Below are 24177 nucleotides of genomic sequence, written 5' to 3' on the forward strand. Positions count from 1 at the left end.
CGGAAAGTTGGCATTGCAGCACTGATTACGATGGCAAACAGCTGACAATATAAAATACAGTCACACTGTTACAACAACTCCATTCAGCTAATCGGCCAAACTGTAAATTTTGCTCCGTTCGTTCGGTTCGTCTCCCATGTTTTCTATTGTTATACCAAAAAAAAAGTGAAAAGCAAAGAAAAACATGCAGCATGTGAGGCCCAGAGTGCTAAGTAAATAGTCTGTGCGCCGTTATCGTAAAAAAAGCCAGCAAAAAGCGAGTAGATCTCTGCAGTGAATGTGAAAAAAATAGTTGCAAGTGAAAATTCCAACAAAAAGCAGCAAACACACACACAAGACACTGCCGCACATTCAGGCCGATGTATGTGTGTCGCTCTTTGGACGCAATTTTGGTAGCAGGACAGTGGAGCTAAGGGAATCTGGGCCCCGAGTGAATGGTAGAGTGCACTTTGCGACTCTCAGACTCGACTTCTCCGAAAAACGGAGCATTCAAAATAGCACAAGAGAGGTGAGTGCACATCCATGTTCGAGTGCGTGTATCTGTGTGTGAGTGTGTGAGTGGGGAGATATTGCAGCCGCCTGCATTTATTTATATCCATTAACCAGAAATCCATAATGTGCATTGTAATTAGCTATATCTGCGTCAGGCATCGAGCCAAAACAGGAAAAAATACAAAAATCGATTTTCCTTAACTTACGAATTTTCTACGCCTCACTGGGCTCCACGGAGAGGAGAGCGCTTGGGGAGCCGGCAACACCGAAGTTGACGTTGACGTCGACGCTGGCGGCGACTACGATGCGGCACCATAAAGTATACATAAATTGAATTTCGAAACACGGAAGCGTGATGGATGGTGGAGGAGGCTGCAACAGCAGCAGCACTGTTGTTCTTTTTCTCCCATTTGCTAGTGTTGATGATGATGATGATGGCGTGTGTTGTGTTCGTGTATGGATGCGTAAGAGAGGGCGAGAAAACTCGAAAAATCTGACCAGGACAAGGTCAGCCAGAGTCCAGTAGTCATGGCCACGAGGCTTAACAAATGATTGTGGCGGCGGCGGCGGCGGAGGCCCCCTGCAAATGGAGAGTGTTTTCCCGGTCATGCAGATGCGGTGCGGCTGGGGCAGCTGTCACTTCACTTACCCACCCTTCTCCCCTCTGCTGACTTTCATGTGTCTGTCTTTTCAGCCTCTCTCCCTTCTTTTTTCTTCCCTTTTTTTTTTTATTGGGAAAACAATTTATATTTATAAAATAACAATTATGGCTGGGAAGGGGGTGGGGGGGGGTGGGTCCGCTCCCGCGGGACTGCCGCTAGGCATTACTTCGCGGTGCGGGCTGTGGGGTCATCCTTCTGGCTTAGTTTGTCCGGCTTCGCTCCAGCCTGCGCAGCTCCTTGATCACGCTTGCTGCCATGTAGGCGACCGCGTTCCAAGATTGCTCATCGGCTAGCATCTGGTCGGTGAGGGTATCCACACTCACTTCTGCAAGCGTCTCCCCTAGCCTCGTTCGTTCTTGCGAGAAGCGGGGGCATACAAAGAAGACGTGCTCTGCATCCTCGTCGACTCCAGGCCCGCAGCAGCTGCAATACGGGTCGTCAGCATGCCTAAAGCGATGCAGGTACTGCTTGAAGCAGCCATGCCCCGTCAGCAGTTGGCCCAAATAATGGTCCATTTGGCCGTGCCTCCTTCGCAGCCATGGGCTAAGCTGGGGAAGGAGACGTCTGGTCCACCTCCCTTTTGCCGCTTGGTCCCAGCGCCGTTGCCACTGGGCTATAGTGCGCTCTCGCCGCTCGCTGGCTACCTCCACTCCGCTCTGCCGCTCAGCTGCCAGGAGATCCAGTGGGACCATGCCTGCCACAATAAGTGCGGCGTCTTCAGACACCGTCCGGAAGCAGCATGTAACCCTCAGGGCACAGCGTCGGTATGCGCTTCTGCAGTCTCTGCTGTATGTGGAAACCATCATTGCTGGTGCCCACACTGCTGATCCATATAAGATTATGGAGGTGACCACCCCAGCGATGAGCTGCCTGCTACGCTGCCGTGGTCCCCCTGTATTGGCCATCATCCTGCTTATGGCCGCCGTAGCTGCAGTCGCCTTTGCGCTGGCGTATTCCAGGTGGGCCTTGAAGTTTAGCCTCTGGTCCATCATTACCCCTAGGTACTTTAGCGCAGGCTTGGTCCTGATGATCGTGCTACCGACTCTCACGCATGCCTGCTCGACCTTTTTTCTGCTGCTCATTAGCACAGCCTCCGTCTTCTTCTCCGCCAATGCTAGCCCGTTGGCTGCGAGCCAGGCCACTATCATCCCGACTGCTACGTTGGTTTTCTCCTCTACGTCTCTTACGTGTTTCGACACTGTCACCAGTGCTATGTCGTCGGCGAAGCCCACCAGGGTGCACCCTTCCGGTAATGTAAGCCGCAGGATATCGTCATACATCACGTTCCACAGTATCGGCCCTAGGACCGAGCCCTGTGGGACGCCTCCGGTGATTTGGTGATGTTCTGCTCCTTCTTCCGTGTCGTAGATCAGGACGCGGTCCGTGAAATAGCTTCGCAGAGTCCGTGTGATTTGCTCAGATATACCCCTCCTGGTCAGGGCCTCTAGGATGCTCTTCCAGCTGGCAGAGTTGAAGGCGTTTCGTACGTCTAGTGTACATACTAGGCAGTACTTTTTGTCGCCTCCAGCCCATCGCGTTCCTGCCATGGCTTCCCTGGCATGGTTTGTCACCATCTCGATGGCGTCAGTGGTGCTCCTCTGCTTGCGGAACCCGAATTGGAGGTCGGAAAGTCCGCGACGCTCAGCCAGTTCCGCCTCCAGTCGGTTACATACCATCCTCTCGAAAATCTTGCCCATGGTATCCAGCATGCACAGCGGCCGGTATGACGATGGGTCGTTGAGCTCTTTGCCTGGCTTGGGTATCAGAACCAGCCTTTGCCGTTTCCATGCTCGTGGGACTGTCCGCTCCGCTAGGCACTGGGTGTACATTGTGGCGAATGCTTCCGGATGGGCTCTAATTATGCATTTTAGTGCTGCATTAGGGACTCCATCTGGACCTGCCGCTTTCCCGATCTTCAGCCTACCCGTGGCCTCCAGTACTTCTCTGGCAGTGATGATGGTGGTGGTGTCCCTCAGGCTAGCTCCTTCTAGCCTAGCTTCCTCTTGTAAGGGTGGTTGTCCAGGGAATAAGGTGCCGACTATCTTTCTCATATGCACCGGATCCTTGGGCATAGGCTGTCTGTTTAATCTCCCCATGACTAGTTTGTATGCTCCACCAAAAGGTTCCGCATCGGCCGCATCGCAGAGCTCCTTGAAGCATTTGAGTTTGCTGCTTCTGATGGCCTCCTTCAGCTCTTTTCTTTTGGCCTTAAATGCCGCGCCATTTCTGCCAAATTGGGCGGAGCCTCTTGCTCGCTGGTAGGCACGCCGAGCTGCGCAGCACTCCCTCCTGGCCTTGGCAATGTGCTCATTCCACCACGGTACTGGCCGGTGCCTGCTTCCTCCGATCTTTCTTTTTTTCATGGCTGCATCACAGGCCGCTTTGACGGTCCTGTAAACGGCAAGCGCGGATGCTTCAGCATCCCCGGCGGCGCTTAGGTTTTCTGCTGCCGAGAGGAGCGCGGCTCTGCTCAGGCTTTCCTCCTTGTACCCGGCCTGGAGCGCCCGCTGTATCCTTGTTGTGTTCCTGGGTGCAAAGGTTTCCGTCATTACGGCTAGGTGGTCACTATGGGTGTAAGCACTCAGCACTTGCCACTTCGCGTGGCGTGCGAGCTCTGGGCTTGCAAAGGTGAGGTCTATAATAGACTCCCGCCCTGCTTTGCTGAACGTTGGTGTGGTTCCTGTGTTGAGGAGACAGACGTTCAGGCTTGCAAACTCGTCCAGGAGCGATGTCCCACGGGGTGTGTTCTTGGCGCTGCCCCAAGTCGTGGCCCAGGCGTTAAAGTCGCCCGCTATCAGGACCGGCGATTTGCCTCGTGCGTCGTTAGCGATGTTGCTGATGATCGCCTCATACTCCTGCTGCGTGAACCTCGGTGCTATGTAGCAGCTGTAGACAAAAGTGCCGCTGTGCTTAGCTCTCACATATCCCACTCTGGATGCTCTGTGGGTAAGCTGGCCTGGTTGTGGGCCACAGCTCCAGATTGCTGCTCCTCCGTCTGAGCTTTGCTGCCAGACTCCTTCGTGTTTTTTGCCGTACGGCTCGCTGAGTAGCGCTATGTCGATCTTCTGCTCCAGGACTGTTTGCGCCAACAGATCCTGAGCAGCTCGGCAGTGGTTTAGGTTGAGCTGCAGGAGCTTAACCATCAACCAGTTTTGCTAGTGCCTTCTTATACTCAGGGCAGCTGCGACTGAGGGCCGAGTGGGCTGCTGAGCGGACGTCTCCTGGCTTGCCAGCGCATAGTATGCACATTGGCGGGTTGTGGCACTGGTTGTGCTTGTGCCCCTCCCCACCACATTTGTAGCATGCATTGCTTGACACTGGCCGCTTGGATCTGCACCTGGCTGCAGTGTGTCCATAGGCCATGCACTTGAAGCAGCGGGTTGGCGCAATCCGTTGCCGCACGCGGCAGACAACCCAGCCGATTCGAACTTTTCCGAGCTCCAGGAGCTTCTTTGCGAGTGCGGGCTGAAGGTTCAGCGTAGCTACCTGCGTTGCGCCATATGCTTTCCGCATGTACGGCACTGCTCCTTGTGTTAAGTCGCCGTCGATCGCTGCAGCTATGGCCTCACATACCTCGTCGCCTGTCGTGAGCTCGTCTATGTTGAGTACCTCAACCGCGACTGTCTCCTGCATGGCCTTCACGGCTGCCTTGTCCCCAAGCGCTGCCTGGATGGCCATCTGCAGCTCCTGGGTGGCGGGGTCTGAGGACTGAAGAGTGTGTGTGTGTGTGTGCGTGTGTGTTTTGATGACGGCACTCAGTTTCCGCCCGCACTGATTTTGCCCGTGCCAATACCAGACACAGTGTGTCCTCGCAAACACTGACCACCAGCTGCTGGAAGGTATACCGAAAGCTTTGGTTTTTCCAGAGTATGCTTCTCTGTATTAGCACTTCATTCAATTAACTTTGGTTGATTTAATTTAGCGAGTGACCACTGTACTAAATCCCGACCATTACCATTCCAGTTTTTGGCACTCTTTTGCGGATTCTGCGTACGCAAAAAGGGGGACGCTTCTATGAGTGGAGTGCCTGGAACTGGGAACTGGGACCTGGCCTTTTTATACCCGATACTCAAAATTAGTATTGGGGTATATTAGATTTGTGGTAAAAGTTGATGTGTGTAACGTCCAGAAGGAATCGTTTCCGACCCCATAAAGTATATATATTCTTCATCAGCATCAATAGCCGAGTCGATTGAGCCATGTCTGTCTGTCCGTCTGTCCGTCCGTTCGTCTGTCCGTCCGTCCGTCCGTCCGTCCGTCTGTCCGTCCCCTTCAGCGCATAGTGCTCAAAGACTATAAAAGCTAGAGCAACGATGTTTTGGATCCAGACTTCTGTGATATGTCACTGCTACAAGAATATTTCAAAACTTTGCCCCGCCCACTTCCGCCCCCACAAAGGTCGAAAATCTGTGGCATCCACAATTTCGACGATACGAGAAAACTAAAAACGCAGAATCGTAGAAGATGACTATATCTTCTAGGGTGCAATATCTGAACCAGATCGTATAATTATTATAGCCAGAATCAAGAAAATAATTTCATTCTTTCTCGCTCTGTCTCTCTCTAACACACAGGTTTCATGGTCGGTTTTGCCAATTGCAAAAGATGAGTTCAAGGATCTCAGAACCCATAAGAGCTAGAGCAACCAAATTTAATATCCACACTCCTGTGATATCGGACCTTGACGCAGCGACCGACGTCACGCTCAGACTGATTTTCTGTCTCTCTCGCACGCGCTCTTTGTCGTGTCGTTTAATATTAGCAGCGTCTGCCGGAGGAGAGCCATACTGACTTAGTATCGGGTATAACCGTAGAGTTGCGGTGTCCGCAGCAACTCACAACGTTCCCCCTCGTTTTATATTAGGAATGCATCAATCAAAGAAGAAATAACTAATGTTCATTGAGATATGACATTTGCGCATAAATCACACCGAAAGAATGTTGCCCTGACGATCCTCCTTTCAATTCTAGATCCCATCGCCGGCGACGTCAATCGGAGGGTTCTGGAGCCGACGATGATGACTACGAGTATGAAGATGAGGGAGAGGATGCTATGTTAGTAATACAGACAGTCCCTGTATTCTGTGCCTCTTCTGAGTGTCTGCCATTTTATGTTCTATCTTTGGAACAGTGAGCCAAGCACGGAAGTTCCCGCGGTGACTACGCATGCGCATCGTCATCATCATGGAGTGGTGAGTGTTCCGATTGATTACTCAATTGGTTATATGTACCTACTACATTCCCAATATTTATTTTGGTTCATTCTCTCGGTGTTTTTATTATCCGTTATCCGTTAATCCGTTTAAATGCGAATACTCCGAGGTTAATGCATTGTGGATGGTGTTGAACTATGTAAGAGTATATGTATAACCAAAGGCTATACAATACCAAGATGTTGCATGAGGAACAAATGCTTTTTCAATTTTCGTTTGACGCTTATTGGTACGGTCGCGCGGGGCTAGTACTTCAATTCTCTTTTACGCTACCTTCGCCTCCGAAATGCTACTCGGCTTCGTCAATGCCTCGGTCAGCGTCGAGTCGGTGTGAAAGCATGTCAGTGCTGCGGGCCGAAACCGTAGGGCAGCGTGGTCGCTGATGTCTTTGGCGCGGCACAGTGGGGACTCAGCCAAAATAGTCAAAAAATTGTATGAGTGCTTTAGACACATTTAATGTACGCATCTAATAGAGAATTTTCCAATCGAATTTTCAAGATAGTTTTAGTTTAGGAGATATAAGCACTCAAAGTTTAACATTTTTTCAGTGTGCAAATATTTATTGAACTCATATTCACTAACTAATTTAGCAAGCTAAGACGGTCAAAGGTCCCACTGTGCCGCTCCAAAGACATCGGCAATCCGCGGCCACCGCTTCGACGGTGCCAGAATTATTTCGTTGCTGGTGAAGGCATTGCCGAACAGACGAAACCGATGGGCAGCGGGGTAGCGGTAGAGACGAAGTACAGGCGAAAAGGGAATTGAAACCCCGCGCGCTCCACGTGCCTTTTGGGTTCTAATGTTAGGACCCGCCATAGAACAGCTTTTTGGTCGCTCATGCAACATCTTGGTATTGTATAGTCTTTGGTATAACGCATACGAGTCGAGATTCCGTTATTATTTCCGGAAGTCACAAGTTTTTTTCTGTTCGTTTTACAACACTGCACTTTGTTAATAACAATTCGCACAGCCACAAACACACAAAAAGAAAACACTTTACATGGAACACGGATACACCTACACAAATACTATAGAAACACATACATGCATACATATATCCGATATCTACCCTGCAGTACGGGTCATTAATGACTCAGCTGCTGACACGTCGATGACCGCGTCACTACCCCCGATGACATAGTTGATGACCGGCCATACGCTGTGCTGATGACATTAACATGGAGATGTCCTAGGGCATAATCGATGACATTGTCATCGAGCATTGCCGAAAAATCATGCACTTAATAAGCGATGATTTTTACCTAAAAATCATGCATTTTATAAGTGATGATTTTTTGGCTTAAATCATCGCTTATTAAATGCATGATTTTTGCCTAAAGATCATGCACATAATAAGCGATGATTTTTACCTAAAAATCATGCATTTTATAGGTGATGATTTTTACCTAAATATCATGCATTTTGTAAGTGATGATTTTTCACGAAAAATCATGCATTTAATATAAAAAAGTAATACATTCAATTGTTTATTTTTCCAATTAGTTTTATTTATTAAAAATTATTATTAATTATTGTCTAAGGATGCCAGAGCTTTGTATTTTTTGTCCCTTGCGCCCTTTTGAAAATAGCTATTCTTAATATTGTGAATAGCCTTCCGAATCACTTTTTCTGCTGGCTCGTGGGGTATTTTCATCTTCACCGCCGCTGAAATAATATGGATATATTATATATATGTACAATTACTATTAATTTGGTTCAATTGTATAAAAAGAATGTTGAAGAATGACCATCTCTAGCAATGCACGCATGTATTGACAGACATATGAGTATGTAGACGTATGTATGAGTGAGAGACGTAACGAAGCGACGTTCTCTTATCTCCCTTTTTGTTCTCCCTTTCGTTTCGGTCTCTATCTGCCTGCGAGCAGAGCATTTATTAGTCACAAATAAACCTTACATATGAATGGTTGCGTTTTTACTTTTCGGTACAAGAACTTCCCTTGCAACGGCAGCGAAATTCTGTCCAACAGGTTATGGGCCCAGGTTCGGATTTTGTAAATTAAAAGTAAAGTGATTGTTTTAGTTACGAACTATTAACATCGGTGTGACTCAGAGACTAAACGATAATCAGCAATGAGCGGGATGTATCAAATAGACAAATTAGAGGAGGGAAATTATGACTCCTGGTGTATTCAAATGCGGTCTGTGTTGGTGCACGCTGAATTGTGGAGTGTGGCATCTGGTGACCTGCTACCAACGAATGTTCCCGAAGGTGTGAATTGGCAGGCCAAGGATGAAAAGGCGCTGGCCATGATCACATTGAGTGTGAAAACTTCACAGTTGGGATACATTAAAAATTGCAGTAAGTCGTCCAAAGCATGGAACAAATTAAAGAGTGTTCATCAACCAAGTGGACCTGTACGAAAGGTTCAACTGTACAAGAAATTGCTAAGCAAGCGCATGGACCAAAGGCAAAGCGTTTCAAGCTACATTAATGAGTTCGTGGATATTCTTGATGGCCTTGGGTCAGTATGAATCGAGCTAAATGATGAACTGCGCTCAATTGTTTTGTTGTCAAGCCTTCCAGAACAATTCGAAAATTTCGTTGTCGCCATAGAGACGCGCGACAGTCTGCCGACTTTCGATGTTCTATGCGTAAAACTGAAGGAAGAAGGCGAACGAAAGGAAAACACAGAAGATCAAAAGGAATACGCAAAGGCATATACCGCAGTACATAAGCCGGCCGCGCACAGAGCGCTAAAGATGAGAAACAATACAATGATATGTTTCAAGTGTGGTGAGCGCGGGCATATGAAGGCTCAGTGTAAGAAGGAGAGCGCAAATGTGGAAAGGGCAGCAAGAGTGGAGAACAAGCAGTGCAGTCTATTAAATGCGTTGGACGCAGATAATTTGAAAAAGAGTATGTGGTGTTTGGATAGTGGTGCCACAAGCCACATGTGTTGTGAGAAACAGTTATTCACAAAGTTCGAGAAACACACAGAAATGATTGGTCTGGCTGACTCCGGTTTCCTAAAAGCTGAAGGAAAAGGGGAAGTAGAGCTGAAGACAGAGATATGCACGCTGCTGTTAAAGAATGTTCTCTATGTGCCCGAAATGAATGGAAACTATTTCTCGGTGAGCAGCGCTGTACAGAATAAATGTTTCGTCACTTTTGGACAAGAATATGCACGAGTTATCCAAAATGTCGAATGCATTGTAAAGGCGAACAGAGTTGGAAACTTGTATATGTTTCGAGGAAAACAAAACAACTGTTTTGCGGCGGTTAAGGCTGATGGTGCCCTGTGGCATAAACGGTACGGCCACTTGAACATCAGTAGTATGAAAGATTTGATCAGCAAAGGAATGGTGCGCGGCATTGAAAATATGGTTTTCCCGGCGAATATGAATTGCAAAATTTCCATTTCCTGTTGCAACCACCAGTAGAGCTCAAGATATATTGGAACTAGTTCATGCAGATGTGTGCGGGCCCTTTGGCACACAGTCGCTTGCTGGATCAAAGTATTTTCTATCCTTCATCGATGACAAATCAAGGCGTATATTTGTGTATTTCCTGCGGACAAAGGATGAAGTATTCCAGAAGTTCGTCGAGTTCAAAACCCTGGTTGAACGGCAAACGGGAAAAAGTCTCAAATGTATCCGGAGCGACAATGGCGGTGAATTTGTCAACAAATCGTTTGATGAATTTCTGAAAACTAATGGGATTGAGAGGCAGCTGACAGTGGCGTACACTCCACAGCAAAACGGCGTTGCTGAGAGGGCAAACCGCACTCTGGTGGAAATGTCAAGATGTATGCTGGTCCAGTCAGGATTAGGCGAATCCTTGTGGGCTGAGGCAGTCAACGCAGCTGTGTATGTACGGAATCGATCACCGACCAAGGCGCTGACCAGTATGACGCCTATGGAAGCGTGGACTGGTAAGAAACCTTTTGTTGGTCATCTAAAGGTTTTTGGCTCCGTTGCAGTAGCTTTGGACAAGGGTCCAAGGAAGAGTAAACTTCAACCAAAAGGCAAAGAATATCGCATGATTGGATATTCAGTAGCGGCTAAGGGCTATCGACTGTATGACCCTGTGTCTCATCAGGTGATTGAGAGGCGAGATGTTCTCTTTGACGAGATCCAAGACGACAAGGATACAGTCACATTCGAACTTCCGAAGGCAGAAGTTAGCATGCAGTCAGGCGGCGATACTGATGACATTGACAGCAGCGGTGGAGACAGCAGCCATGGTGCAAGCGTTGACGGGGAGAATCAAAGTAGCAGCGGTACTGATGGGTACGAGAGCGCAACAGAAAAGGTTGAGTCAGATGAGCCAGCTCCTCGCGTTGGACCTGGCTGATTCGGACCGGCAAACCTGGCCGTCCGAGAAAGGAGTACAACATTCTTGGTGCTCTGGTTGCCAGCAACGTAAAGATTCCAGTATCCTACGAGGAGGCGTGGATCAGTATTCATGCATCACATTGGTCCGAAGCGATGCAACGCGAATATGAGGCATTAATGGCAAACGAGACATGGCAGTTGGCAGACTTACCGGCAGGACAACGAGCAGTTGGATGCAAATGGGTATATAGCCTGAAACGCGACAAAGATGGTCAAATCGAACGTTTCAAGGCGCGGCTGGTGGCAAAAGGTTGCTCCCAGCAGTACGGCATAAACTATGCGGAAACATTTTCTCCAGTCTGCAGACTGGAGAGCGTGCGATTTATTCTTGCGCTGGCAGCAGAATTGAAATTATATGTCAACCAAATGGATGTATGTACGGCATACCTCAACAGTGACCTGAGCGATACGGTGTACATGAAGCAACCACAAGGGTACATTGATCGAGCTTATCCAGCGAAGGCTATGCTGCATAAAAAGGCAATATATGGATTGAAGCAGTCAGAAAGGGAATGGAATTCGAAGCTGAATGGCGTCCTGACTAATCTGGGTTTTGTTTCCTGTGACAACGAGCCGTGCCTCTACCAGCAGAGAGGGAAAGGTAACTTATCGTTAATCTTGGTATATGTTGACGATTTACATATAGCATGTCAGTCCAAAAAAGGCAATGCTCGGTATCAAATCGGCTATTTCAAATGCGTTCGAATGTATCGACAAAGGTGTTCCAGAGGTGTTTTTAGGCATGGAGGTGCACCGTGAAGGTGAGCTTGGGTTATCACCATAGGCCACTCGCAATACATCAAGGAACTATTGCAAGCTCACGACATGGACAAATGTAGACCAGTGGCTACTCCGTTGGATGCGGTGTTCCAGGTGGATTGTACTAATGAGCAGTGTCAAAAGGTTGATCCTGTCATGTATCAATCCATGATTGGTGAGCTGATGTGGCTGGCACTCACAACCAGACCGGACATTTTGCATTCAGTTGCAAAGTTGGCCCAGAGGAACAAAGATCCGCACGCAGAGCATCTGGCTGGTGTGAAGCACGTTCTGAGGTACTTGGCAGCGACGATGAACTTCAAACTACACTACAAAGGGTGTCACCAGCCACTTACTGGATATGTGGATGCGGATTGGGGCGGCGATCGAACTAACCGGAAGTCGTATACGGGCTATGTTTATTTTTTGGCAGGTGGCCCAATTTCTTGGCGATCTGAGAAACAACGCAGCGTGGCACTTAGCAGCACGGAGGCAGAATACATGGCACTGTCGTCTGCGTGTAAGGAGTCCATATTCTTACGTCGCTTAATCATTGAAATTGGCTGTGGAGATGAAGCTACCTCAACTACCTTATATGGCGATAATCTGAGCGCACAAGAGCTGGCTAGGAACCCAGTGCATCACTCAAGGACCAAGCATATTGATATTAGATATCACTTTGTACGACAGATTGTAGAAGAAGGTCAAGTTAAGTTAAAGTATGCTAGTACAACAGATATGATTGCAGATATCTTGACCAAGAATCTCCCTAAGAGAAAGCATGTCGAATTTACAAAATTGTTAAGTTTAAATTGAGTTAAATGGAAGCATGCACGCATTGAGGAAGGGTGTTGAAGAATGACCATCTCTAGCAATGCACGCATGTATTGACAGACATATGAGTATGTAGACGTATGTATGAGTGAGAGACGTAACGAAGCGACGTTCTCTTATCTCCCTTTTTGTTCTCCCTTTCGTTTCGGTCTCTATCTGCCTGCGAGCAGAGCATTTACTAGTCACAAATAAACCTTACATATGAATGGTTGCGTTTTTACTTTTCGGTACAAGAACTTCCCTTGCAACGGCAGCGAAATTCTGTCCAACAAAGAATTTGTTCGATTTTTAAAACGGTTGTTTGTTTCAACAAAAACAACAATGTTCACTGTAGGGTCAGCGGTGGGCTGTTCATTTCCTCCAACAACAAAAACAAAACACGCGCAAAAAAAATGTACATGCTCGAGCCAAGCCGCACAAATAAGGGTTACTTTTTGTTGCTTTTCTTTTGTTGTTTGTTTTGCTGCTGGACTGCTCAAAAATTGCAATTTCGTGCCCACCGCAGATTATAACAAATTAATTCGCTAATACGGATTTATATTCTATTTCTTTATTCTTCTTTTATTCCCGAGCATAAGAGAAGAATAAAGAAATATAATGTGAATGCAGCGAAACATTAATATAATTTGAACACAGTTTTTTCATAAATTTAACTTTTTATACAATTGAGATTTTTTTTATTTAACACGCCTACAACACATGTTATTAATTATTTAAAAACTGCACTTACCTGATAATAATAATAATCACAGATTACTTATTTTCACTTATTAAAACTCCGTGTGACGATTGCAAATAGCAAAGAACAAAGCAAAAGAGTTCTGTCGACGCAGTCGCAAAGAAGACGAAAAGATAAAACGAAGTTCTCTGCTACTGCGCACGGTCGGCAGAACCGAATTACGTTCGGCACGCGCGGAAAAGAAAGAAAAAAAAGAAAAAACAAAGGGTTCGATTTGGCTGGCGTCAACGCCTCGATGACATTGTAGATGGCATTCGTCATCGCTCACTGCTGGTACTGCAGGGTATATACATATTTACACTATAAATAACTGTAATTCATCATATGGTGTATACGTTTTTTCTTCTCTTTTGCCATTTCTTTCTCGCTCTATCTCTCTCTGTCTATATATCGCTCTCATTGTGTTCTCTCGTTCTCTCACTTGTTTGATGAATGTTTAAACTGAAATCGATATCGATATCGCCATCGAAATCCAAATACTAATCGTAACTAACAATCGAATCATCGACTAACCCAAGTCGGAGGGGGATTCTGCCTCTGCGTCTGCCACGCCCTCGGTGGCCAGTGTGGAGGAGGAGATCGAGGAGAGCGTCTCCAAGCTGGAGTCCGTGATAAGCAAGACTATTGAGAATACGAAGAACATCAAGGAGCTGGTCCCAGTGCTCGGGCCATCGTCCGTCGATGAGGGTGGTGCTGGTGCTGACGATGATGATGATGTAGAGGATGTGGAACTCCAGCAATTGGGCGCCGCTGCAGGGAAATTCCAGGATAATGATGTGGACACCACCACAGCGGCTGCCGCAACAGCCACAACTGGGATGCCTGGCTCTGCCACGGACATGGTAAAGTCCAGTTACATGGAGGAGGAAGCAGGGAATCAGGTGGATGCCGTTGCCGTCGTAGATGTGGATACTGTGGCCACATTCAGCACCGCTGATAACACCACACCCCCACCCATATCGCCCCCCACCCCAACACAGCACAGCAGCAGCAGCAGCAATAGCAAGCAGAAGCCATTCTCACCCTATGATGCCACCTCCTCAGTGTCAGTGTCCTCCTCCTCTGTTGTGCCATCAATCGAAGCTGTTGAAACGTCTTCGTTGCCATCCATGTCCACCTCTACATCGGCCACAGGGACCTGCTCACCCTCATCCTCACCCTCAAACTCATCCCCATCCTCTCACATTGTTGCCATCACAGACATTGTATTAGACAACAACAACCATAAAAACAACAACAATATTCTAACAACTTCATCATCATCTGCATCATCATCATCTGCAACAACAACAACTACAACAATCACACCAACAGCAACAATGTCAACTACAACAACAGCAACAACAACACTGTCTGAAATGTCGCCAAACGTAAATGATGTCGCTTTTGTGTGAACGCGCCCGTGATTGTGTGTGTTGTCTCTCTTGTCTACTGTCTCTTGTCGTTGTCACATCCCCCTCCCCCTCTTTATGTGAGTGTGTGTGTCTCCTCCAAACAGCCAGGAGTTAGCTTAGTTCTGTCGCTCTCTCTCTGCCTCTCCATCTCTTAATCTGTAACTCTCTTGTTTTTCTTTTATATTGATATTGTATTTTTATTGCCTTTTGTCCTGTGTAAAACGAGAGTTGAACTTCAAAAAAATGGCTTAACAACATCCCTGTTGCAGTCAGAAAAGACTTTTAGTGGAGTTGTGTTTGTACATAAATGTTAGCAAACTAGATAAAGAAGTGTATGTAGATATAGTTAATATACATATATGTATTTATAAATTGTACATATGTATATATATGCTTTTAGCTGCAGCTTAATTTGCGTGTTGACAGTTAGTGTTTGTAAACGATCCTCGAGCTTTAAATGAGAGCTGCAATTAGTGTTGGAAAACTATTGCCCAAGGATGGGCACTGGTTCTTCGGCAGTTTATTCGGTGGGATACTTTTTATACCCGATACTCAAAATTAGTATTGGGGTATATTAGATTTGTGGTAAAAGTGGATGTGTGTAACGTCCAGAAGGAATCGTTTCCGACCCCATAAAGTATACATATTCTTGATCAGCATCAATAGCCGAGTCGATTGAGCCATGTCTGTCTGTCCGTCTGTCCGTCCGTCAGTCTGTCCGTCTGTCCTTCCCTTTCAGCGCCTAGTGTTCAAAGACTATAAGAGCGAGAGCAACGATGTTTTGGATCCAGACTTCTGTGATATGTCACTGCTACAACAATATTTCAAAACTTTGCCCCGCCCACTTCCGCCCCCACAAAGGGCGAAAATCTGTGGCATCCACAATTTCAACGATACGAGAAAACTAAAATCGCAGAATCGTAGAAGATGACTATATCTTCTAGAGTGCAAAATCTGAACCAGATCGTATAATTATTATAGCCAGAATCAAGAAAACAATTTCATTCTTTCTCGCTCTGTCTATCTAACACACGGGTTTCATGATGGGTTTTGCCAGTTGCAAAATATGAGTTCAAGGATCTCAGAACCTATAAGAGCCGGAGCAACCAAATTTGGTATCCACACTCCTGTGATATCGGACCTTGACCATTTTGTGTGCAAATTTCGCCCCACCCCCTTCCGCCCCCACAAAGGACGAAAATCTGGGCCATCCACAAATCTCAGAGACTATTAACGCTAGAGTAACCAAAATTGGTATTCGCACTTCTGTTAGATCTCACTATAAAACGTATATCTCAAAATGCGGACAAAGGATGAAGTATTCCAGAAGTTCGTCGAGTTCAAAACCCTGGTTGAACGGCAAACGGGAAAAAGTCTCAAATGTATTCGGAGCGACAATGGCGGTGAATTTGTCAACAAATCGTTTGATGAATTTCTGAAAACTAATGGGATTGAGAGGCAGCTGACAGTGGCGTACACTCCACAGCAAAACGGCGTTGCTGAGAGGGCAAACCGCACTCTGGTGGAAATGTCAAGATGTATGCTGGTCCAGTCAGGATTAGGCGAATCCTTGTGGGCTGAGGCAGTCAACGCAGCTGTGTATGTACGGAATCGATCACCGACCAAGGCGCTGACCAGTATGACGCCTATGGAAGCGTGGACTGGTAAGCAACCCCTTGTTGGTCATCTAAAGGTTTTTGGCTCAGTTGCAGTAGCTTTGGACAAGGGTCCAAGGAAGAGTAAACTTCAACCAAAAGGCAAAGAATATCGCATGATTGGATATTCAGTAGCGGCTAAGGGCTATCGACTGTATGACCCTGTGTCTCATCAGGTGATTGAGAGGCGAGATGTTCTCTTTGACGAGATACAAGACGACAAGGATACAGTCACATTCGAACTTCCGAAGGCAGAAGTTAGCATGCAGTCAGGCGGCGATACTGATGACATTGACAGCAGCGGTGGAGACAGCAGCCATGGTGCAAGCGTTGACGGGGAGAATCAAAGTAGCAGCGGTACTGATGGGTACGAGAGCGCAACAGAAAAGGTTGAGTCAGATGAGCCAGCTCCTCGCGTTGGACCTGGCAGACCAAGGCTGATTCGGACCGGCAAACCTGGCCGTCCGAGAAAGGAGTACAACATTCTTGGTGCTCTGGTTGCCAGCAACGTAAAGATTCCAGTATCCTACGAGGAGGCGTTGATCAGTATTCATGCATCACATTGGTCCGAAGCGCTGCAATGCGAATCTGAGGCATTAATGGCAAACGAGACATGGCAGTTGGCAGACTTACCGTCAGGACAACGAGCAGTTGGATGCAAATGGGTATATAGCCTGAAACGCGACAAAGATGGTCAAATCGAACGTTTCAAGGCGCGGCTGGTGGCAAAAGGTTGCTCCCAGCAGTACGGCATAAACTATGCGGAAACATTTTCTCCAGTCTGCAGACTGGAGAGCGTGCGATTTATTCTTGCGCTGGCAGCAGAATTGAAATTATATGTCAACCAAATGGATGTATGTACGGCATACCTCAACAGTGACCTGAGCGATACGGTGTACATGAAGCAACCACAAGGGTACATTGATCGAGCTTATCCAGCGAAGGCTATGCTGCATAAAAAGGCAATATATGGATTGAAGCAGTCAGAAAGGGAATGGAATTCGAAGCTGAATGGCGTCCTGACTAATCTGGGTTTTGTTTCCTGTGACAACGAGCCGTGCCTCTACCAGCAGAGAGGGAAAGGTAACTTATCGTTAATCTTGGTATATGTTGACGATTTACTTATAGCATGTCTGGCTGGTGTGAAGCACGTTCTGAGGTACTTGGCAGCGACGATGAACTTCAAACTACACTACAAGGGGTGTCACCAGCCACTTACTGGATATGTGGATGCGGATTGGGGCGGCGATCGAACTAACCGGAAGTCGTATACGGGCTATGTTTATTTTTTGGCAGGTGGCCCAATTTCTTGGCGATCTGAGAAACAACGCAGCGTGGCACTTAGCAGCACGGAGGCAGAATACATGGCACTGTCGTCTGCGTGTAAGGAGTCCATATTCTTACGTCGCTTAATCATTGAAATTGGCTGTGGAGATGAAGCTACCTCAACTACCTTATATGGCGATAATCTGAGCGCACAAGAGCTGGCTAGGAACCCAGTGCATCACTCAAGGACCAAGCATATTGATATTAGATATCACTTTGTACGACAGATTGTAGAAGAAGGTCAAGTTAAGTTAAAGTATGCTAGTACAACAGATATGATTGCAGATATCTTGACCAAGAATCTCCCTAAGAGAAAGCATGTCCAATTTACAAAATTGTTAAGTTTAAATTGAGTTAAATGGAAGCATGCACGCATTGAGGAAGGGTGTTGAAGAATGACCATCTCTAGCAATGCACGCATGTATTGACAGACATATGAGTATGTAGACGTATGTATGAGTGAGAGACGTAACGAAGCGACGTTCTCTTATCTCCCTTTTTGTTCTCCCTTTCGTTTCGGTCTCTATCTGCCTGCGAGCAGAGCATTTATTAGTCACAAATAAACCTTACATATGAATGGTTGCGTTTTTACTTTTCGGTACAAGAACTTCCCTTGCAACGGCAGCGAAATTCTGTCCAACAAAGAATTTGTTCGATTTTTAAAACGGTTGTTTGTTTCAACAAAAACAACAATGTTCACTGTAGGGTCAGCGGTGGGCTTTTCATTTCCTCGAGCCAAGCCGCACAAATAAGGGTTACTTTTTGTTGCTTTTCTTTTGTTGTTTGTTTTGCTGCTGGACTGCTCAAAAATTGCAATTTCGTGCCCACCGCAGATTATAACAAATTAATTCGCTAATACGGATTTATATTCTATTTCTTTATTCTTCTTTTATTCCCGAGCATAAGAGAAGAATAAAGAAATATAATGTGAATGCAGCGAAACATTAATATAATTTGAACACAGTTTTTTCATAAATTTAACTTTTTATACAATTGAGATTTTTTTTATTTAACACGCGTACAACACATATTATTAATTATTTAAAAACTGCACTTACCTGATAATAATAATAATCACAGATTACTTATTTTCACTTATTAAAACTCCGTGTGACGATTGCAAATAGCAAAGAACAAAGCAAAAGAGTTCTGTCGACGCAGTCGCAAAGAAGACGAAAAGATAAAACGAAGTTCTCTGCTACTGCGCACGGTCGGCAGAACCGAATTACGTTCGGCACGCGCGGAAAAGAAAGAAACAAAAGAAAAAACAAAGGGTTCGATTTGGCTGGCGTCAACGCCTCGATGACATTGTAGATGGCATTCGTCATCGCTCACTGCTGGTACTGCAGGGTATATATGTACATATTTACACTATAAATAACTGTAATTCATCATGTGGTGTATACGTTTTTTCTTCTCTTTTGCCATTTCTTTCTCGCTCTATCTCTCTCTGTCTATATATCGCTCTCATTGTGTTCTCTCATTCTCTCACTTGTTTGATGAATGTTTAAACTGAAATCGATATCGATATCGCCATCGAAATCCAAATACTAATCGTAACTAACAATCGAATCATCGACTAACCCAAGTCGGAGGGGGATTCTGCCTCTGCGTCTGCCACGCCCTCGGTGGCCAGTGTGGAGGAGGAGATCGAGGAGAGCGTCTCCAAGCTGGAGTCCGTGATAAGCAAGACTATTGAGAATACGAAGAACATCAAGGAGCTGGTCCCAGTGCTCGGGCCATCGTCCGTCGATGAGGGTGGTGCTGGTGCTGACGATGATGATGATGTAGAGGATGTGGAACTCCAGCAATTGGGCGCCGCTGCAGGGAAATTCCAGGAAAATGATGTGGACACCACCACAGCGGCTGCCGCAACAGCCACAACTGGGATGCCTGGCTCTGCCACGGACATGGTAAAGTCCAGTTACATGGAGGAGGAAGCAGGGAATCAGGTGGATGCCGTTGCCGTCGTAGATGTGGATACTGTGGCCACATTCAGCACCGCTGATAGCACCACACCCCCACCCATATCGCCCCCCATCCCACCACAGCACAGCAGCAGCAGCAGCAATAGCAAGCAGAAGCCATTCTCACCCTATGATGCCACCTCCTCAGTGTCAGTGTCCTCCTCCTCTGTTGTGCCATCAATCGAAGCTGTTGAAACGTCTTCGTTGCCATCCATGTCCACCTCTACATCGGCCACAGGGACCTGCTCACCCTCATCCTCACCCTCAAACTCATCCCCATCCTCTCACATTGTTGCCATCACAGACATTGTATTAGACAACAACAACCATAAAAACAACAACAATATTCTAACAACTTCATCATCATCTGCATCATCATCATCTGCAACAACAACAACTACAACAATCACACCAACAGCAACAATGTCAACTACAACAACAGCAACAACAACACTGTCTGAAATGTCGCCAAAGGTAAATGATGTCGCTTTTGTGTGAACGCGCCCGTGATTGTGTGTGTTGTCTCTCTTGTCTACTGTCTCTTGTCGTTGTCACATCCCCCTCCCCCTCTTTATGTGAGTGTGTGTGTCTCCTCCAAACAGCCAGGAGTTAGCTTAGTTCTGTCGCTCTCTCTCTGCCTCTCCATCTCTTAATCTGTAACTCTCTTGTTTTTCTTTTATATTGATATTGTATTTTTATTGCCTTTTGTCCTGTGTAAAACGAGAGTTGAACTTCAAAAAAATGGCTTAACAACATCCCTGTTGCAGTCAGAAAAGACTTTTAGTGGAGTTGTGTTTGTACATAAATGTTAGCAAACTAGATAAAGAAGTGTATGTAGATATAGTTAATATACATATATGTATTTATTAATTGTACATATGTATATATATGCTTTTAGCTGCAGCTTAATTTGCGTGTTGACAGTTAGTGTTTGTAAACGATCCTCGAGCTTTAAATGAGAGCTGCAATTAGTGTTGGAAAACTATTGCCCAAGGATGGGCACTGGTTCTTCGGCAGTTTATTCGGTGGGATACTTTTTATACCCGATACTCAAAATGAGTATTGGGGTATATTAGATTTGTGGTAAAAGTGGATGTGTGTAACGTCCAGAAGGAATCGTTTCCGACCCCATAAAGTATATATATTCTTGATCAGCATCAATAGCCGAGTCGATTGAGCCATGTCTGTCTGTCCGTCTGTCCGTCCGTCCGTCTGTCCGTCTGTCCTTCCCTTTCAGCGCCTAGTGTTCAAAGACTATAAGAGCGAGAGCAACGATGTTTTGGATCCAGACTTCTGTGATATGTCACTGCTACAACAATATTTCAAAACTTTGCCCCGCCCACTTCCGCCCCCACAAAGGGCGAAAATCTGTGGCATCCACAATTTCAACGATACGAGAAAACTAAAATCGCAGAATCGTAGAAGATGACTATATCTTCTAGAGTGCAAAATCTGAACCAGATCGTATAATTATTATAGCCAGAATCAAGAAAACAATTTCATTCTTTCTCGCTCTGTCTCTCTCTAAAAAACAGGTTTCATGGTCGGTTTTGCCAATTGCAAAATATGAGTATCAAGGATCTCAGAACCTATAAGAGCAAGAGCAACCAAATTTGGTATCCACACTCCTGTGATATCGGACCTTGACCATTTTGTGTGAAAATTTCGCCCCACCCCCTTCCGCCCCACAAAGGACGAAAATCTGTTGCATCCACAATATTGCAGATTCGAGAAAAATAAAAACACAGAATCATAGATAATGACCATATCTATCAGATTGCTGAATCTGGATCAGATCAGATCATTTTTATACCCAAAAGGAACAAATCAATTTGCACTGGCTACGCAGCGCCCGACGTCACGCTCAGACTGATTTTCTGTCTCTCTCGCACGCACTCTTTGTCGTGTCGTTTAATATTAGCGGCGTCTGCCGGAGGAGAGCCATACTGACTTAGTATCGGGTATAACTGTTGAGTTGCGGTGTCCGCAGCAACTCACAACGTTGGGGTGGGGCGAAATTTTGAGATATACGTTTTATAGTGACATCTTAAAGGAGTGTGTGTACCAAATTTGGTTACTCTAGCCTTAATAGTCTCTGAGATTTGTGGATGCCTCAGATTTTCGTCCTTTGTGGGGGCCGAAGGGGGTGGGTTGAAATTTTGAGATATACGTTTTATAGTGAGATCTAACAGAAGTGCGAATACCAATTTTGGTTACTCTAGCGTTAATAGTCTCTGAGATTTGTGGATGGCCCAGATTTTCGTCTTTTGCGGGGGCGGAAGGTGGTGTGGCGAAATTTTGAAACAAAACGGTCAAGATCCGATATCACAGGAGTGTGGATACCAAATTTGGTTGCTCTTGCTCTTATAGGTTCTGAGATCCTTGATACTCATATTTTGCAATTGGCAAAACCGACCATGAAACCTGTTTTTTAGAGAGAGACAGAGCGAGAAAGAATGAAATTGTTTTCTTGATTCTGGCTATAATAATTATACGATCTGGTTCAGATTTTGCACCCTAGAAGATATAGTCATCTTCTACGATTCTGCGTTTTTAGTTTTCTCGTATCGTCGAAATTGTGGATGCCACAGATTTTCGCCCTTTGTGGGGGCGTAAGTGGGCGGGACGAAGTTTTGAAATATTTTTGTAGCAGTGACATATCACAGAAGTCTAAATCCAAAACATCGTTGCTCTAGCTCTTATAGTCTTTGAGCACTAGGCGCTGAAGGGGACGGACAGACGGACAGACGGACGGACGGACAGGCAGACAGGGCTCAATCGACTCGGCTATTGATGCTGATCAAGAATATATATACTTTATGGGGTCGGAAACGATTCCTTCTGGACGTTACACACATCCATTTTCACCACAAATCTAACATACCCCAATACTCATTTTGAGTATCGGGTATAATTAATTTTAATCAAGCAAAACGCAGCAAAGGAGAAGACTGATAATATGGATTTCTGGGCTGTAACTGGTTGAGGTTTTGTGGTTTTTGTGGTTCAGGGTTAACAATTTGTAAAACCGAATGAAGGCAACAGGATTGCCAACACGAATTCACTGACAAGTGCAGTACCAGAAAAGCAGCAGAAAAAAGAGCACCCCTTAAGTGCTCTTTTATAGCGCACTTCCTCATGAAGATCAGATCGGATCAGTTCAGATCAGATCACATCACAAGATTGAAAGCCATCAAGACAGCATAAGGAATAGAATAACTTGATTTAATAATGCTTTTGGCCTTGTCCGGCGCCAAAAATAATCAAAGTACGTTAGCTGTGCGGGGCTTATCTTATACGAGTAGAATTCCATATACATATGTATGTATATATATCCATATATCCATATATATATATATATATATATATACAAATAAATTTAAGGCACTCGCGAAGTGTCAAATCCAGATTACACAAATTCCGATGCGATGCCGATCTAGATTCCGATGATGATGGATGTCTATATTGCTTTTTGTTATCAGTAGCCGCTTATCACCTTGTTTTTGGTGTTTTTTACTCGTATTCTCGATGCGATCTGAACGCTGCTGAGCGTGCGCTTGAACTGTTCAATGGGGATGGGGCGCAAGAGCACGGAGCAACGTCTTTAAGCCAAATTGTCAAATTGCCAAATTGTTGGCAATGGTGTTGGCCGGCACTTGGCTTGATTGGCTTCTCCGCCAGCTGCTGGTCACGTAATTAGCGCCATAGGCAAAGGGACTCTAAACAGGAGTCGCAACTGCGGTGAGGAAAATGCGTCACATAGTCGTTAAATATTTTTGTCGTTTGCATTTAGCACTACGATTTTGATTTTGATTTCGATTTTAATTAAACTTTTCCATGACGCACTTATTAATCAAAGGCACTAATCCGCAGAGATCCGACAGCTGAGTCTTTTACGCACCGGATGGAATCACAGGATTGTGACATTTGGGTTGGGTAAACGGAAATTTCAATGGGAATGGAGCGAAGGAGTGGCGGAGCGGGGCAACACGGAAGCCGGCAGACAGGTAGACAGGTCGAGTCGTAAAGCTGATCGGTTAATTGTCGTCGCATAGCGATGAGTGAGATATATCTAATAAACCGAATCGGAACCAATTTGAAGATAATTATGTGCGCGAGCTGCTCAACTTATGCAAATCTCCGTTTGATGACGCATTAAACTACAGCTGCGTCTTCGGTCTTCGGCTTTACGCTTGGGCTTGGAAAATTGTCAACACACAAGTTGCGGGGCTCGAAGCGAGTTGTAGGCACTTGAAAATTGACTTTCATGCTTGAGGAGACTGAAGGTCGAGTGGGTCTTGAAATGGTAATGAGCTCCGCTTCACTGAATTGGCCTGCCCTGGCCTGGCCTGGGTGGGAGCCGTTGCGGTTGCCGTTGCCGATGCCGATGCCGGAGACAAACAGAGCTGATTATTGGAGGAGGTCGCCCTTCCCCTCACACCGCACCATGCCACACGTGATTAGAACCCGATCAAGAATCAAGAATCCATCTACGCTTACGCTTAGAGCCTCGATGCTGAACCCGATTGACAAGGCAAGTCTTGGTCCCGTGTCAATGGCCAACCGGTTGGGGGCCGCCGCCTGCCAAAATAAAGCAAATGCCATCGGATTTATACAATTGGAAATCATTTAGCGAAATTGCCCATCAACACCTATCAACATCAATCTATCCAGAGACCCAAAACCCCACCACGGATCCAAAGTCTGACTCTGCCTACCTTTCCTTTCCTCTCCTCTCCGTTTGTTTGTCTGGGTTTGGGTTTTTTTTAGACGGGGA

At 45.9% G+C, this 24177-nt stretch overlaps 2 protein-coding genes across 5 annotated transcripts; both read left to right on the forward strand.

Annotated features, from left to right (window-relative positions):
- The first annotated feature begins 131 nt into the window (after positions 1-131).
- On the forward strand, positions 132-24101 carry LOC117192492 (uncharacterized protein DDB_G0271670-like). Of its 3 annotated transcripts, none has more exons than XM_033397198.1 (4): positions 132-508; positions 6126-6209; positions 6286-6346; positions 23274-24101. In XM_033397198.1, exons 1-4 carry the CDS (start codon positions 435-437, stop codon positions 23286-23288), a joined length of 234 nt encoding a protein of 77 aa, XP_033253089.1. In that variant the 5' UTR covers positions 132-434; the 3' UTR covers positions 23289-24101. The 3 variants fall into 3 exon arrangements, with proteins under 3 accessions (XP_033253089.1, XP_033253087.1, XP_033253088.1); XM_033397196.1 differs by lacking the exon at positions 23274-24101 and adding an exon at positions 13577-15005; XM_033397197.1 differs by lacking the exons at positions 132-508; positions 6126-6209; positions 6286-6346; positions 23274-24101 and adding exons at positions 13252-13341; positions 13577-15012.
- Positions 18166-20971, forward strand: LOC117192494 (uncharacterized protein DDB_G0271670-like). 2 transcript variants are annotated; one of them, XR_004474353.1, is made up of 2 exons: positions 18166-18783; positions 20936-20971. XR_004474353.1 is itself a non-coding variant. In XM_033397202.1 (2 exons), the coding sequence occupies exons 1-2, from the start codon at positions 18748-18750 to the stop codon at positions 19896-19898; spliced, it is 912 nt and encodes a 303-aa protein (XP_033253093.1). In that variant the 5' UTR covers positions 18166-18747; the 3' UTR covers positions 19899-20242. The 2 variants fall into 2 exon arrangements, 1 of the variants encoding a protein (XP_033253093.1); XM_033397202.1 differs by lacking the exon at positions 20936-20971 and adding an exon at positions 19023-20242.
- Positions 24102-24177: the final 76 nt, after the last annotated feature.

This window comes from Drosophila miranda (assembly GCF_003369915.1).
Source record: "Drosophila miranda strain MSH22 chromosome Y unlocalized genomic scaffold, D.miranda_PacBio2.1 Contig_Y2_pilon, whole genome shotgun sequence".
NCBI lineage: Eukaryota > Metazoa > Arthropoda > Insecta > Diptera > Drosophilidae > Drosophila > Drosophila miranda.